Below are 18,166 nucleotides of genomic sequence, written 5' to 3' on the forward strand. Positions count from 1 at the left end.
TGTCCGAGGATGAGTCTTAATCTGGGTCTTCTTCAACCCTTGTTATTCAAAGAGATTTTCAAGATCATCTTTTACTTCTTGTATATGAGCAACAGTTGTGTTTTTCAACCCTGTATATCTCATAATTCCAAATGTTTTCGTTATCTCTATTTTTGTAAAGAAGTCACTTCTTTTCTGACCTTATAAATGCATTCTGTTCCCCAGTCTTTGTAACTAAAATAACAAATGTGTATCACTGTAAACCATGAGTGGTGATTTTTCACATCCTAGGGATAGTTTCCTCAACAATCTCCACCTGGCCAGTAGGAGTGAATGACCAGAACTGATATAATACAGAAGTCAAAAACACAGACTCAAGGTCCAGACTGCATGAGTTTAAATTCTAACCCTGCCATTTAACAGATGCGGGAGTTTTGTCAATTACTTAAATTTCTGTGCCAAGCAGGGGTGCATAGCATCTACCTCACACTTATTAGATGAATTAACTCAAGTGCCTCAAGCATGGAAAGTGCTCATTAAGTAAAATATCTTAATAGTATATGCTGTTATTTGGCCTTTCACCTCATTCTGCTTATATTTCTAAAATAATAAGCATGTGTTGAATTGATGTTTGTAACTACTTTCTTAGATAGATCTCTTTCATAGTACTTTTAAGTAACATGATAATGACTTTTTATTTGTCTGTCTGCTCTAATCTACTAAGATGGAGACAGTACACACTAGCCTTGATCTCGTAGCCCTCCAGCTAGTACATGCATAGCACATATCAGTTGCTTGATAAATACTTTATAAGAAAAAATTTAGTGGAAGAATAAGAGAAAGTGCTGGGAAAGTTTAGATAGAAGAGGAAAGAGAGGAATCCATTGCTCAGTTACTCAGAACAAGGTTCATAGAAAAATTAGAATTTGAAAAATTCTTGAAGGAGAAGAAAACTTTGATGAGCATGTAGGCATAAAGATAATTTAGATTGATATTTTGACTAAGAATATTCAGTGTTAAGTGCATTTCCTACTTCCATATTTTTACTGGGTAGTGTGCATTAAATATAAGAGATGTTTATATTTGCTTATTCATTTATTTACAGAATGACATAACTTTAAAATTTCTTGGGTGTACATAAATCTGTCTTGTTCATCATCATCTTCCCAACACTTAACATGTTACCTTGCACAAAAAAGTATTCAAAAAATGTTTGTTAAATAATTAGATAACTACCAAATCCCAACCAGTTTACTTCTTCATTATTTAAGCTTATAGTTCTCCATTTCTCAAACTCTAAAGTAAGCTCAAAATTGTATTGCAGGTTTAGAAATAATCCACATTCTTTTGATGACTTGTCCTGGTTAGTACAAGCCACATGATCCAGAAGATTTGCAGTAAAATGCTTGGGCTGTGAAACTAAAAACATTTACAAACAGATTGCAATAGAAAACAGCAAGTTCATCTGAGTTCACTTTAGCAGCCACCATAAAGTAAATTAACCCCAAATGGTGATTATGTAGAATTCTGCTTGAACAACTCTCAAATTCCAACTGTTAATGTCTCTAAACAGAGTTCCAAGGCATTATGTGTGCCATAGTCTACATCAAGTGAACCATCAAACAGAGGGCCTGTCTTATTTGCTTAAAATTATGGAGATGCATGGAATCTGTTACATTCTTTGAAATATCTAAGTGTAAGATTATTAATGAGCAAAGTGTCTGTCCTTGTCTGACTTTCTCAAGAATTTTAAACCTCATTATGTTAGTGCAAGTTCATTAGCCCCATGCACAGTGAGGTGAAACAAACCAAAACTTTGGAGTTTGGAGTAGAGAACGTTTATGGCAAGGCCATGCAAGGAGATGGGTGGCTCATGCCCTACAAAGCCCCTGAACTCCCTGAAGGGTTTCGGCAAAGCATTTTTAAAAGCCAGGTGAGGGAGGGGTGTCGGCAGTGTATGTGATCAGCTCATGTACAATTCTCTGATTGGCTGATGGTGAGGTAACAGGGTGGTGTCACAAAGCTTAACATTATCAGTCCTTACCATAGACTCCAGGACGCCTGGGGTTATGTGCTCATGATTATCAAGTAGTTAACTTCTTCCATTTGGTTGGGGTTTTTCACATCTGTAAAACAACTCAGGATATGGGGGAAAGGTGTCCCTAGAAGGCCCCATAAGGTCCTGCTTGGTTACAATGAAAAGAATTATCCAATGTTTTGCTCTAATCAAAGACTTAAATATTCTCTTTATTTGACAATGTGTCTCAGAGAACTCATTCAGTCTGGAAATTCTACAGGATCTTCTCTAGAACTCCTCTTTTTAAGACTCACTAAATCTTAACTCTTAATTCAACACTTCAATCTTACTCATTATATGAACTCATATTAATTCATTCCACAAATATTTATTGACCACCTACTATGTGTCTGGGACTGTGTGAGGAGCTGGGGATGAACTGTACTGATACTTGTGTCTGGAACTAAATTTCAACTTTCCAAGGACTAAAACTTTGAAAGAACTTCCTTGTTCCAATTTTTATCACATTCTCATCTACTGCCCTTTATTCTTCAACATTCTTCAAAAAGAACTTAAAATAATTAACATTAGATGATAACAAGTCAGTTTAGAATGAGAAAATAAACAGCAAATTGTAATTGCAGAGGCAGAATCAAATGGCAGTAACACAAGTTCACACAGAGAGATAAAAGTAACTATGTAGGTAAATATAGAAGAGAGTATAAATATATTTTTGTTTGAAATTCTTTTCTTCTCCTATTTGACTTGAGATAACATTGTAAAGCAATAATTATAAAACTGTGAATCTTCAGCTTATAATGTATAAAGATGTAATTCAAAGAAAGGAGGAAGGAATGAAGCTATATTGGAGCAAAGTTTTTTCTTCTCCTATTTGACTTGAGATAACATTGTAAAGCAATAATTATAAAACTGTGAATCTTCAGCTTATAATGTATAAAGATGTAATTCAAAGAAAGGAGGAAGGAATGAAGCTATATTGGAGCAAAGTTTTTGTATACTATTGAAATCAAGTTGGCATTAATCCAAACAGATTAAGTTGTTAATTATAATCCTCAGGGCAACCACTAAAAAAAAAACTCAAAAAAAAGTAGCAAAAAAAACAACAACAGAAATAAAATGCTATACTAGAAAATATCTGTTTAACACAAAATAAAGAAGCAATGGAGGAATAGAGGAACAAAATAGAAACTATATATATATATATATATATATATATATATATATATATATATACACACATATATATATATACACACATATATAAACAAACAGCAAAGGGAGACATGTAAATTACACCTTCTCAACAGTTACATTAAATGTAAATGAATGAAACACTCTAGAGGTTGGCAGAATAGATAAAACAAACAACAAACAAACAAACAAAAACCTGATTCAACTGTATGATGTCTACAAAAAACACATCTCATATTCAAAGACACAAGTAGATTAAATGTAAAATAATGAAAAAGAGGTACTATGCAAACAGTAACCAAAGGAAAGCTGAAGTAGCTGTACTAATAATATCCGACGAAAGAAACGTTAATAAAAAGTGTTACTATGGGTAAAGAGGGATATTTCAAATGATAAATCATTCCATCAAGAAGATATAAAAATTCTAAACCTATATGCACTTAACAACTGAAGCCCACAATACAGGAAGCAAAACTAGAAGAATTAAGTGGAGAAACAGACAATTCAATGATAATAATTGAAAACTTCAACACTCATCTTTCAGTCATGTATAGAAAAACTAGACAGAACATTAACAATGACATAAAAGACTTGAAGAAAACTATCAACCAACTAGACCTAATATATCTATGGGATACCTCTTCAAAAGTAGCAGAATACACATTCATCTCAAATGCACATGGAATAGTCTTCAGGTTACATCTTATGACAGGCTATAAAGCAAGCCTCAAAGCATTTTAAGTGATTGAAATAATAAAAATGTACATTCTCTTGCTACAGTGAGACAAAGAAAATAGTTATGATCCTGATCATAAGAACTTAGCATGTGCATCTAAATTCTAAGAGAGAAGTGCCAAGGTGGAAAAAAAAAAAAAAAGTTGTCAAGGAGCGATAAAGTTAAAAGATTGCTATTATTTTGAATGGGATTTATTGCATTAAATCTATAGATCAATTTGGGGAAATTGACATATTAACAATATTAAATCTTATAATCCATGAACATGGTATATCTCTTCATTTATTTAGGTCTTCTTTAATAGCTCTTAGCAATTTTCATAATTTAAGTACACATAGTTTGTCCACATTTTGTTAAATGTATTCTTAGAATCCGTGCTATTGAAATGTGTTATTTTCAATTTAAATTTAGAACCATTTATTGCCAGTATATAGAAATACAGTTGATTTTGTTTATTGATTTAGGGTCCTGCATATTGCTAAATTCATATGTTTAGTTCTAGTGGCATTTTTGTAGATTCCTTAAGACTTTCTTCATAAGCAACAATGTCTTCTCAGTAGAAGCAATCTATATGCCTTTTATTTATTTTTCTTTTCTTCTTGTACTGGTTAGGATTTCCAGTACAATGTTGAGTAGAAGTGGTGAGAGAAATCTTTGTTGGCTTGTTACCAATCTTAGAAGAAAGTGTTCATCTTTCATGTTAAGTAGGATGATACCCTAAAGACTTTTCATGGATGCCTTTTATCAGGTTGAGAAAGATTCTATTACTAGTTTACATGCAAGGGTGTTAAAGTTTTCAAATGCTTTTCCTTTCTCTATTGACATGATCATAGCTTTTTCTGTTAATATGATAAATTACATTGATTGATGTTTTTAAATGTTAAACCATTACTGCATTGCTGGAATAAATCTGCTTTTTTTTTTTTAGCTTTCCCATTCTTTTTTTTTTTTTTTTTTTTTAATCAATCATCAATTTTATACACATCAGTGTATACATGTCAGTGTAATACTACATCAATGACCTATCTGGGCCTGGAGATTTTTTGTTTTGTTTTGTTTTTTGTAACAGGGTTTGTAAAGGCATTGTCAGTTTTGGTTATCTTTTTTTTCATGGTATTTATCCATTTCATTTAAGTTCATTGAGTTTTCAAATTTACTGGTTGTTCATAATATTCTCTCATCCCCTTTTTAATGTTTGCAGCACATTTTCTTATCTTGGCCACAAAGACTTCTTCAGACAGGGCAGGTTTCAAGGTACATCATTTACATGATAGTTCAAATTCATAACTGTGATAATACCTCTTCCAGGATGTATTTTCACCTCAAAGGTGATTTTAAAGTTTATTTATGACATTGGAATAAAAGCAGAAATCATTTATCAGGTGTTTTTCAATTTAAGGGCAGGTTTTCCTTAACTTCATTTGCTTCTTTTTGAGAGAGAATAGTTATATTCAAAAGGAGAACCATAATTAATTAATTATCATTAATTCATCTGTGTGGAAATCAAAGTAAAATTCTGTTCTCAAATTAAAGATTATCTAACAGACTTGGATCTTGTTATGGATAAAGCAACAGAATCCATCCAACATCCACTGTGAGAGACACATTGGTCTGTTCTGGCTTGCAGCACAGAGATAAAAGCAACAGCTGAATAATCTTAATAGCACTAGGATGTTCTTATGGTGTGCTTGTTGGCACATTTTACTCAAAAAATTACACATGCTGAATTTTATTGTTTTGCTCACTAAACCCTATCAATCTTCATGAGCTTATAATTAAGACAATATTAAACTTGGAGGGACTCCCTGCTATTATCAAATAACTTTGAAAAGAAGTGGAAAAGTACAAGTTGTGTAACTGTTGTTACAAATTCCAGCTATTTGAAACGTTCATGTAAGACCACAAGGGATATTCAAGGTTTTTATGTGCATTTTAAAGGGTCGGTCCACAAAATTGCCTTCAAGCAATTTTATAACAACAAATGATAAGCAACAGAGAATATTTTATTTTATTTTTATTCCTTTTATTCAAAGGTTTGCCTTAACCAAACCTGAGAAGCAGAAAACCTAATAAAAAGCAATAGGTAGTTAAGTCCTATCTCTCCATCTGGCAGCAGGTGGCAGTATTGATGCATGAAAAACTATGCAGGTTACTTTTGCAATTACCTGTTAGGTTTTCCTTGTGTTTCAACTCTAGGTATCTGAGCTGAATCAGAATTCCTAGCAAGAGCTCTTCTTCCCCAGTTTTCAGTTCTCTCCCTTTTAAATTAAGAAGGTTTTTTTGGTTTCATATATTTTTTTAGAGTAGTTATAAGTTCACAGAAAAATCAATTGGAAGGTACAGAGATTTCCCATCTCTCCCCAACCTCCATTCATGAACAGCCTCCCCATTATCAACATCCCCTACCAGACTGATACATTTGTTAAAACTGATGAACCTACATGGATTCATCATAGTCACCGGAAGTTCACAGTTTACTTTATGGTTCACTCTTGATGTTGTACCTTCTATGGGTTTGGATGGTGTATTCAAATACATTGTATAATGTGTAATGACAGGTATCCATCATTATGGTATCATGCAGAGTAGTATCTTCCCTGCCCTAAAAATTCTCTGTGCTATGCCTATTCATCCCTCCCCCCACTACCCCTGACAACCACTGATCATTCTTCTGTCTCCATTGTTTTATCTTTTCCAAGATAGCATATAGTTGGAATCTTATAATAGGTAGCCTTCTCAAATTGGCTTCTTTCACTTGGTAATATGCATTTAAGTTTCCTCTCTATTTTTTCATGGCTTGATAGCTCATTTCTTTTTAGTGTTGAATATTATTCCTTTGAGTGGACAACTCTTTTTATAAAGAGATATCGTTTCCATTTGCAGCTCTCTTTAGACCTCGACAAAATGGTGATGTTGCAACTTTTTTTTTCCACCCAGACTTCTATTTGGCACTCGGCTGTATTACTCAAGGATACACTCCACTCAGCAAACGTTCTGGGGAAAGAGGCTCGCAAACCTCCTAGACCACGAGTGTCTGGGATACTCTCCTTACTGTGTCTTCCAATTGCTCCTCCAAAGTGGAACTTTGTAAATCAGATAAAAATAAAGGGTATCCGCTCCTTTCAGATTCCTGGAACATCATCTGTAGTTCAGAGAAAATGGAAGGCCCTGCAGCCTCTTTCACAGCCTCGGGGGCCAGGACAGCAGACCAAATCCAGGATTAGCGCTGTGGCCGCTGAAATAAAGCAGATCCGAGCCAGACGGAAAACAGCCCGGATGCTGATGGTTGTGCTTTTGGTGTTTGCAATTTGCTATCTACCAATTAGCATCCTCAATGTGCTAAAGAGGTAAAGTTCACTTATTATTTGAAAATGAAGAGATCTGCCATTTTTCTTGGTTCTTAATTAAGGACTTTTTTTAAGCCAGAGAAAAGTGGAAACCGTCTGCCTAGATAGCTTGTCAGGCCAGATAACTCAATGTGTTGTTACCAGCAGGTAGGGAGCACAGTTTTTTAGAGCGCTGGGATTTTAAATGCTCTTATCCATGCAAATTCTCTATTGAATGGCAGACATAAAACAGATGTTCCCCTGACCTCTTCAAGCTAATTGCTAAGCCTTAGATGCAGAAGAAGTTCTAATGCAAAAAACTCATTTACAGCTCGGAGCTCTTTTTTGATCAGAACAAATGGGTTTTCCAAACTTTGTTCTCAAAGACATAGGAAACGGTGACAGAACTTTATCTAAAGGATAAAAAGAGATAAGAATTTTGTTAGCATTCTAATTATACTTAAAAAGTGCATTTGTGAGCACACACACAAACAAATGGAATCACAGCACATACTGTGTTTTGAATGTTTAAACAGAAAGAAAGTTCATTTCCTGACATCATTGAATCAAGTTTAGCGTGAATATTAATAAAAATCAGTACAAAAGCATCAGAGTACACCCAGAACTGTCTGTAAATGACAAAAGACTTAAAAATGACCACGGTTAAAGATTTGATGAAAGTTCATAATAATGCAGTTGACAAGAAAATTAGTTATTTCTGAGATATACATTTTAAAGTAATAACTAGGATTATGACTTATAACTGATGTTTTTGTAAATATGTTCCTATAAAAGGGTTTCATCTTCAGGAAATTCATGGAAAAGACTCTGACAAGTACAGGTTTCTGGTACCTGACTGTACTGCTGAACTGAATGAATAAGCATTTTCAGAACTCTAATGAAAAACTGATGAGCTCATAAAAGTGCTAACAAAAGATCAAGATGAAAAAAAAAATTAATTACATGGGACTGAGTGAACTGATGAGGATGAGTATAATTTTTGTGACTTTCTGGTTGAATTTAAAAAAAGAAAAAATCCCACAAGAACTCAGAGGCAAAGAATATACAAATCAATTTTCACTGCAAAGTAAAGGAGCTGTTGCAGTGGAGGATTACTGGACTGAATGTCAATATTATGACATAGTATGAGTGTGTTTCATGTTTGGTAATTGCAATCATTGTTGCTTTTGTTGTGGTCATCCATGTACAAAGCTTGGTGTCAGTCTATTTATCTCTTGTAAAAATAAAATACAGTGTGTGTGGAAAAAAAAAAAAAATCAGTACAAAAGTTTTCAGTGAGAGAAGGTATGTTATTTATAATGCTGCAGAGACACTATTAAAACAACCAACATGATCAACCAACCTTCTGGCCAACCATCTTTATCGGGAATTATTGTAATAGTTGCACAGAGACTGGTCCCAAGGTAATACTAATTCTGTTTATCAGAGACTTTGAACTAAAACTAAGATTGCTTCTCTCATTTATCCTGGATCCAGAGTCAATATCCCATTCTTAACGGCTGGGGACTCTGAAGAGAGGCAGCTTTGGCTGGAATCACACAGTCTAAAGGTGGTATAACCAGCTGCAAAGATTTGTCATTCTCTTTTGGGCCTTGTTTTTGATTGTTTAATGACTTTTTCTTTCTTTTTTTTTTTTTTTTACTTTTTTAAAATAAATTTTTCTTGAAGTAATGTTGATTTACAATGTTGGGTTCATTTCTGCTGTATAACAAAGTGATTCAGTTATACATATATCTATTCTTAATGACTTTTTCAATGGAAAAGAAAGAGAAAATGAACTTCTGTTCAGCAATGTTGTTTAGTATAGACACAGCCTTAAAGGTATAAGATTTGTGGCAGCTTGGGTCCTTCAGATGTATACTGGCTCACAGGAAAATGAAAGCAACTTTGCCCTCCATATTTTTCCATAATTCCCTTCTTATTTTTCTTGCCCACAGAAATCCCATACATCCCAAATGTGTTCTAGTCTGATGCTAGATGATGATTTTTGCTCTTAAGAACCTTGTAAACATGTCAGGATACTGGATAGGTTCTCTCCTTTTTTTTTTTTTTTTTTGTACTTTTATTTTAGTCAATCTAAACTCAATGAAAATTGGATTTACTGCTCTCTGGATGACTCATTTGGATTTCCTGCATCTCAGCACTTGTACCTTCCCTTTAGCTGGTTCCAAATACCTACTTCTCCATAATATTTCTCTATTCTTCTGACTTACAGACCTCCCTTTCCAAGGAAAATAAATGGCTTTCTAAGGAGAAAGTCCATGTTAAATTTAAAATAGTTTCCATTTTTTGAGATTTCTGCTCTTTGTCACAAAATAAAAATTTCAAAATAACCTTGAAAATTGTTTTTCTCTTTATCACACATATTTTCTTCAAATACTTATCTCTGTTTGCCCTTGCATTTTATGCTCGTGTTTTCTTTCTCTTACAAATAAAGTCCTAAATTATTTTCTTTGAAACTTAGTGTTTTGCCTGACTAGTCAAAACCAACTTCTTTAAAGCAGGTCTGGTTTGTCTAGGATTTCAAAGATACATTGTGGTAGAGGATCATAACATATTAATTTATTTATCCATGTTGTCTTACTATATATTATATTTTTGTAAAACTGTAGTACTCCATAGAACACCACTTTATTCTGGCAACGTATTTCTATCACGGGCACAAATTCCACAATCAGTGATGGACCCTCTGGCAGGAAATGCATTATAATCTTCAGCCTATACATGTATTGGGTAGTTGCAAGTTGCCTCCTGTTGTCTAGTGAATAGAATTTGATAAATGGGTATTTTGAAGTACAGAACAAATCTTAAAAATGACCTTTAAAGAGATAATAATAACATATTTTTCAGAGTTTAAAATAATAAAAAAAATTAAAACTCATGAACTTTAAGAAATTACCAGAATTTTGCCTATTGAATACTAGTTCTTCTCTGCGTATAAAGAAATCCCAGAAGCCAAATTTCAGCGAGGCTGGAAGATTGGAGTTGAAGAAATGTAATATTGATCAATGCACAAATGAAAGTAGGAAGTAGTGCTTACAGACTGCAATTTAGGAGTGCTTTTGTACACACTGCTATGCTTAAAGTAGATAAGCAACAAGGGCCTACTGTATAGCACAGGGAACTCTGCTCAATATTCTGTAATAACCTAAATGGGAAAAGAACTTGAAAAAACATAGTATTCAGCATATGTATAACTGAATTACTTTGTTGTACACCTGAAACTAACACAACATTGTTAATCAACTATACTCCAGTGTTAAATAAATAAATAACTAAAATGCACACAAAATGAAATAGTAACAAAAGCTGCTCCGTTGTGTTTAGAAACAAAATGAAAGAAGGGAGATAGATATATATTCAACCTTTGTATTCTTATTGCTGTTGTTTACAGGAGAGAAAGCCCCTTCTTCTCTGACCTGATTTGGCTTTTGATTTACTAATTGTGCCTTGGAGGTGCCCTTCAGGTACTGAAGTTATTCTAGCCCCACTGTGTGCCCTAAACCTGCAAGTGGTCTGTCCTGCAGGGCAGCACTGGAGTCAGGGAACTGCCACCAAGGGCTGTGTTCACCCTTGAATTTAATTATTTAAAAGGTACTTTCCAGAATCGCACTACATTTCATGTTACTGTTTCTTTTCCTACAGAGTATTTGGGATGTTTACCCACACAGAAGACAGAGAGACTGTATATGCCTGGTTTACATTTTCACACTGGCTTGTATACGCCAATAGTGCTGCGAACCCAATTATTTATAATTTTCTCAGTGGTGAGTTTTCAACTGTTTCTTCTGTACAAACCACAGCCCAGGGTGAGGGATCGATGACCAGAAGGTCTGAACACTCTTGAACGATATGAAGATATTAGTTGTGATACAATGAGAATATTTTTCCCTGATCTGACTGATCTTGAGTTTTTTTCCCTTATGAGAGGGGACATGTGTTACCTAACGCATCAGAAAAAATTATCTAAGTAATTTTTTCTGTAAAATTTAGAAGAAAATTTGAAATAGGACGAAGGTGAGAACTGTGAGAACTGAATAAGAGAATCTTGCTTGTCATACATTAAACTTATGATTTATAAAGATGTAAAATCATTTTATCTGAAAATAAAACAGCCTTGCTTGTATCATTTCCTTTGCCAACATTTGTAGCCTAATTGAAATGGAATTGGAACCTTTCCACTTTTAGGTATTTCTATGTATTTACAATTCTCTTACGGGTAACATCTCTTGGGTTTATCTCAAGATTTCTCATGACCATAAAAAAAATTATATTCCTCCTAAATAACACATAAGCTAAACGAACCACACATACACACCTCTGCAAGTGATTTCACCCATCTGTTTATGAATCAATATAATTATAAAAATCATTTAACTAAATATTGTTTTATCTACCAACATTTTGCCTAATTAAGTTTTAGAATTGTGTTTTAATTAGCTATATCTTTACATTGTCTTCTTTCCAACCGGTTGGCTATTTCTTTTTTTTTTTAATTAATTTATTATTTATTTTTGGCTGTGTTGGGTCTTCGTTGCTACGTGCGCCCTTTCTTTTTAGTTGAGGCGAGCGGGGGCTACTCTTCGTTACGGTTCACAGGCTTCTCATTAAGGTGGCTTCTCTTGTTGTGGAGCACGGGCTCTAGGTGTGCGGGCTTCAGTAGTTGTGGCACATGGGCTCTAGAGCACAGGCTCAGTTGTTGTGGCCCATGGGCTTAGTTGCTCCGCAGCATGTGTGATCTTCCCAGACCAGGGCTCGAACCCATGTCCCCTGCATTGGCAGGCGGATTCTTAACCACTATGCCACCAGGGAAGCCCAGCTATTTCTTTTTTATTTCCATCTCCAAATGTATGATGATTTTATATGAAAGAATAAACAATTCATTTTATTGCATGCTGAATAAAGTGTGTGCATTTTCTAACTTCATCTTTGGTCTTCCAGGTTATATAGGTCATTAAAAAAGATAACCAGTCAATTAGGCTTTTTTTTTAAATAACTTTTTTTTTTTCAGTCATGGCATGTACCCTCTATATACCTGCTTTATTTCACCTTTTGGTGAATCAGGTGATGTATATGTGAGGGGTGGTTTGTATTCAGTTGCCCCTTTTCATGCCTTCCCCTGACACATTCAACCCCAGTCTCCAAAATAAAGACTACATTCAGACTGGGATAAGCAGAGACCACCACCCCAGTGCTGTTTGAAGGGAGAAGGGCATGAGGAACTGTGGCTTAAAAAGCAGTGGGGAGACACTAGCCCTGGGCTTAGGGATGACTAAGGCCCTGAGCTTGCACTAAACAGGGAAAATCTATTAGAGCGTCGTAGGGAGAATTATCTGAAGTAGAAGCCACAGAACCAAGTCAAAGTGCCATGATGGGGGTTAAGATGAGGCAAGAAGGCAGCTGATAATCAGTGGGCACCAATTTTAATCACTCAACAACCCAGGTAGGTAATCAAAGCACAGAGAAAAGAACTGGTGATTTCCAACACTGCCATTTACCCTTAGAGGCTTAAAAGGTCAGTGTTTAATCCTTATCCTTCTCCAATGTCACATCAATAATTTAAAGATAAGGAAAAACTTCTAAAGTTGTTTATTTTTCTTTCAGTTTGTTCTGCCTTATGCAGATTATGAAACGTTAGAAATTTTCTAGATATTTTGTTGAACTGATTGTGTCAATAGAACAGTTTCTTCAGAGTACAATGCAGGGATAATTTCTGTGTACTTTTGGCCATGTATAACTTAGGTTTCATCATTTTTTAAATCGTTAAATATCTCTGGGTACCTTTCTGCTGATACTCAGCTTTACTGTAGTTATCTAGTTAAAAATAACCCACATTCACAAGTATAGGAGGTTTGCCTCTAAAGGCATGAAACAAACTCCAAACATTGGGCATGAAAAGCAGCCTCACTATTTTATGGAAATGTGTCAGTGTTTCAAGAGTGTACCAAGCATTATTTCATTCTTTTTTATGGCTGAGTAATATTCCATTGTATATATTTGCAGCAAGATGGATGGACCTAAAGATTATCATACTAAGTAAAGTGAGTCAGACAAAGAAAGACAAATATCATATGATATCACTTATATGTGGAATCTAAAAAAAGTGATACAAATGAGCCTATTTACAAAACAGAAGGAGACCCATAGACATAGAAAACAAACTTATGGTTACCAATGGGGAAAGGGGCGGAGGGAAGATAAATTAGGAGTTTGGGATTAACCTATACGCTACTGCTACTATACATAAGATAGATAAAGAACAAAGTCCTACTGTATATCACAGGGGACTATACTCAGTATTTTGTAATAACCTATAAGGGAAAAGAATATAAAAAAGAATATACATATACATATGTATGCATATACGTATATATATGTGTGAGAGTGTATATATATATAGCATTCACTGTGCTGTACTCCTGAAACTAACATGATATTGTAAATCAACTATACTTCAGTTAAATAATTAATTAACTATTAAAAAAGGGTGTACCAAGCTTCCAATAACCAATTTCCTTTTCCAAAATAGGAGCCAGTCAGTTGTATTTTATTCATGATTGGTTAAAACATATTGAATTCTTTTTCCTTTCATTCTCCCTGGTTTGCCAGGAAAATTTCGAGAGGAATTTAAAGCTGCATTTTCTTGCTGTTGCCTTGGAGTTCATCACCGCCAGGAGGATCCGCTGGCCCGGGGACGGACAAGCACCGAGAGCCGAAAGTCCCTGACCACCCAGATCAGCAACACTGATAACATATCAAAACTGTCCGAGCAGGTCGTGCTCACGAGCATTAGCACACTCCCAGCGGCCAACGGTGCGGGGCCGCTCCAAAACTGGTAGAAGATTGATGCCTAGGACAGGGATGCCTGAGTACCACTCTTCTTTTTTTAAATCTCTGTACACAGAAATTTTATTACTTTGTGGACCCATTTTTTTAAAAAAAGAAAATGATCTCTTGCTCTTTGGAAATAAAGTCAGTTTAAAATCATTTCTCAACTTTTGATTGAGATATGTTAGAAGTTGAAACTTCCACTGAACTTATTTTCAGGCTGTTTCACTTTTAGCTTCATGTATTAGGATTTGTGTCAAGTAAATGTATGAGTATTTCCAATTCTAATTGTTATTTTAATCTTACCTTCAAATTGGTGGCTAAAAGTTACCCAAACTTATCCTTTGGTTTTCTTTTGGCTACTAAAAGAAGTAGCAATTACTAACTCTGGATTAACAAGAGATATGTTAGCTGACTTTATAGTTTTAAAAAAAATCACTAAAGAGTGTCATTATGGCGTGACATTTGAGAGTATATTTATATACAAAATAACATATTATATTAGATAACTCAAAAGCTATCTTTCAGAACTATATAAACATGTATACTATTCAACTTTATTTTCCATTAATTTTATAACTCATTTACACAGTTTTCTTAGGTTTGTAACCTTACCATTGTTAACATTTATCATTTCAACATATGACCAATAAGACTGTATTCATGTAAAAACTGTGGAGTAACTATAAACACACAATTTCCATCTCTAAGGAAAGATTTCAACATTTAAGACTAAGATATCCCATTATTGTATTCTTCTAACCAATAAAAATGAGGTAACTGGCCTTGGTAGATGAAAGTAAGAATTCAATTTACAAAGAAAAAGGGTAGTAGAATACCAAATCACATCTGGGTCCCATATTGGACAGGGTAATGCCATGGAGATTTGATGGTAAATATTTGCATTTATTTACGTTTTGTAAACATCTATCAAACACCTCCCAGAAAGCACCCACCGTGCTAGGTGCTAGGGTGTGAATGTGCCTTCAAGAGAGCTCCAGTTCACTGAGGGGGACCTGTTGGTAGAGGCTGCAGAGCAGCAAAGCATTCTGGGAGATGATTCAGACTCAGAGCAGGAAGCAACCAATGATGGTGGTCCTCACCATGACATGGGCAGGAAGGTTGCACTTTTTTGTTTCTATTTAATTACAGTGACTCTGTTGATGTTAGTGAATTCTACCTGGGCCTGTGGCTGAGAGCTAGGTGACTAGGAGAATGGGGGGGTTTGCTCTTACTCACCCACAAATGAACAGGAGTGCAGTACGTTTCATACAAATGGAAGATCTGGGGTTCAAAGCACTGAATATTTTCAATTTGCTTCTCTGCAAAATTATTCTGATTCAAATAGTCACTTTAAAAGTAAAAGAGATGTTCATGGAAAGTTGCTCTTCTTCTTATAGTATAGTAGCAGGCATTCTTATTTTATTGAAACAAAAGATATGGAGACTATTTAAGAAAGGTTTCATAGAACATAAAAATTATCCTGCTCTTTTCTTACTTTTTTTTTCCAACTCATCACTTTCAGAAAGAATATAACCAAATTATCCACAAATGGTTTTTGTGTCTTCGAACTGGGGATTACTTTGTGCTTTTTACTACTCAAAGCAAAAACTACCCTCAAATATGAGGTTTATTGAAATTATATTGTTAATTATCAGAACAATGAAAACAATGAAACAAATGAAAGGAAAGTATTGTAACTCTCTGCTTTCTCCCCTTTGTACATCTGAGAGATATTTTTCTTATTTACGCTGCATGAAAGAAGAGTTGTGATTTTCACATTGCTATGGATGTTAGCACTTTTGTTTGAGGATAATGTCAAATAATAATTGATCATATGCCTTAATAGCTAAGTAGATTTGCCGAATCAGAAATTCTGAGATCAGAGTAAGAGCTAAATGTTTTAGATCCTAATATATCTAGTTATTTGTCATTTAAGAAGAGAGATTGAGAGAGAGAGAGCAAGAAAGTGAGAGCCAGAGCTGGAGAGACAGAGAGAGAGGCTCAGAGAGGCAGTAGTTGTGTGATTTTGTGAAGAACAGACTCAGAAGTCAGAATTCCTTTGCTCTAAATCAGTGATTTTCAAAGTGTGCTTCTTGAATTATCAGCTTCAGCATCACCTGAGAACTTACTAGACATGCAAATCTTCACCCTATCCCAGATTTGCCAAATCAGAAACTTTGGGGGTGGTACCCAGGAATCTGTGTGTTCACAAACCCTACAGGTGATTCTGAAGGGCCTTAAAATTTGAGAACCACTGCTCCAGAGACTACCACCTGGCACTGGCATACTAGCCCAAGTGAAATAAAGTATTTTACTGCCCAGGTATCTACAACAGGGACCACCGTCATCATTACTGTCAACCTGATTGGAGGTCAGAAAGAAGAGGCTGAAAGTCACTCAGCATTATCTCACTCAAAGAGGTAATGCTTTATGAAATAGTGCCCCTGTGTTACAAGTGCAGTTTGGAAGAAGACAGGTTTTAAAGCACTGGTGTGCTTTATGGCTACTTGGATGATTTGAGTTTCTTTCCTTTTTTTTTCTTTTTAAGATTTTTTTGGATGTGGACCATTTTTTTAAAGTCTTTATTGAGTTTATTACAATATTGCTTCTGTTTTATGTTTTGGTTTTTTGACCCCGAGGCATGTCGGATCTTAGCTCCCCGACCTGGGGTCAAACCCGCACCCCCTGCATTGGAAGGCGATGTCTTAACCACTGGACCACCAGGGAAGTCCCTGAGTTTCTAACTAAAACCTTCAAATCTCCAGTTTTATTTACCCTAAGTTTGTAGAAGCAGACAGTTGCCAAGAATGAGCATTGCCCGGAAGGAAAAAGCAAACACACACCAGTCCTTACAAGAAACTGTGGGAATGGAATAGCAGCCCAGGCTCACTGCTGTCAACTTGTGGATACAGGAATCCTCCTAAGAGGTCTGGATTTAGTACTGACCATCATAGGGCAAATGGGAAAGAGACAGGTGTTCCCAAAACCTGCCAGTCTTATGGAACAAAGGGTCAACTACTTACCTCCTTACGTGCTAATAACACAAATTAGAAGACTTCTGAAAGCAGTGTGTTGTGACTGTTTGATGCTACACATAGAATATGGATCTCTCTTGTTTTGCTATATTTCACAGATTGAATGTAAAATGACATTAATTTTACTGAAATTTTGTTATCAATAAGAATGTGATAATAATTTTACCTAATATAGAATCCATTTGAACTTCATTATTTCTGAATTTCTACAAACCTATGATAATGTTGATATTCGAATTCATTCATTCGTGGCAAAAAGGTGATTCTCAGTTTCTGAGGAAAATGGCTTCTAAATTCTCCAAGGCTTGGAACATTTCTTAGGTATTAAATAACTGTTATAAATCATTGATAAGTTAATTGCAAAAATGTCAGGTACAATGATATTGAGCTTCACTCCCAGTGTACATTGTTTTAATGAAGATAAAGGAAAATATGCTTATAAAATGTAATCTGAATATACATAAACCTGAATGACAATATCAGAATGACAAGTCTCATAGATACTTTTGGACACAAATTGTGAAGAGGGCTATTACTATTTTAATGCTAGTTAATAATAGACGTTTTACATTTGATATAAATAATAATAATCAAATGCATTTCAAAAACAATCTGGGCAGTCATTATAATTTAGAAAACTTTTCAATTCCAATTAATTTTACAATAGAAGATTTTTCTACTTCCTACAAGTTACAAGTCAAAAAAAAGTAAATTCTATTAGGTTATGTGCAATTAGCTTTCAAATGGCATGAAGCAAAATTATAGATTTTTTTTAGAGACAATATATGTAAACAGAAAATATTGTTAATTTAAGTCTATTCTATTATCTTATGTACATAGAAAGTGAAGTGCAAAGGCATGAAAAACACTGTTATTCTCCCCAAATTCAAAGGGGATTGTTTTCTAGAGAACTATTGCAATTAAAGAGGGAGAAAATTACTCCCGCCCTCTTGCCACGTATTTCTATGATCTCAAAATTTCTTTGTAAGTTTTGGAGTTAGAACGCCTT

The 18,166-nt window shown here is 34.7% G+C and overlaps 1 protein-coding gene across 1 annotated transcript in view; it reads left to right on the top strand.

Annotated features, from left to right (window-relative positions):
* HCRTR2 (hypocretin receptor 2) overlaps positions 1-16,487 on the top strand; it is a 106,421-nt gene extending 89,934 nt beyond the window's left edge. The window contains exons 5-8 of the mRNA XM_061195178.1: positions 7,071-7,291; positions 10,937-11,058; positions 13,901-14,126; positions 16,445-16,487. Of these exons, the coding sequence (XP_061051161.1) occupies positions 7,071-7,291; positions 10,937-11,058; positions 13,901-14,126; positions 16,445-16,487 (612 nt within the window). The remainder of the gene's footprint in view (positions 1-7,070; positions 7,292-10,936; positions 11,059-13,900; positions 14,127-16,444) is intronic.
* The last annotated feature ends 1,679 nt before the right edge of the window (positions 16,488-18,166 follow it).

Source organism: Eubalaena glacialis, chromosome 7 (genome assembly GCF_028564815.1).
Source record: "Eubalaena glacialis isolate mEubGla1 chromosome 7, mEubGla1.1.hap2.+ XY, whole genome shotgun sequence".
NCBI classification, from domain to species: Eukaryota; Metazoa; Chordata; class Mammalia; order Artiodactyla; family Balaenidae; genus Eubalaena; species Eubalaena glacialis.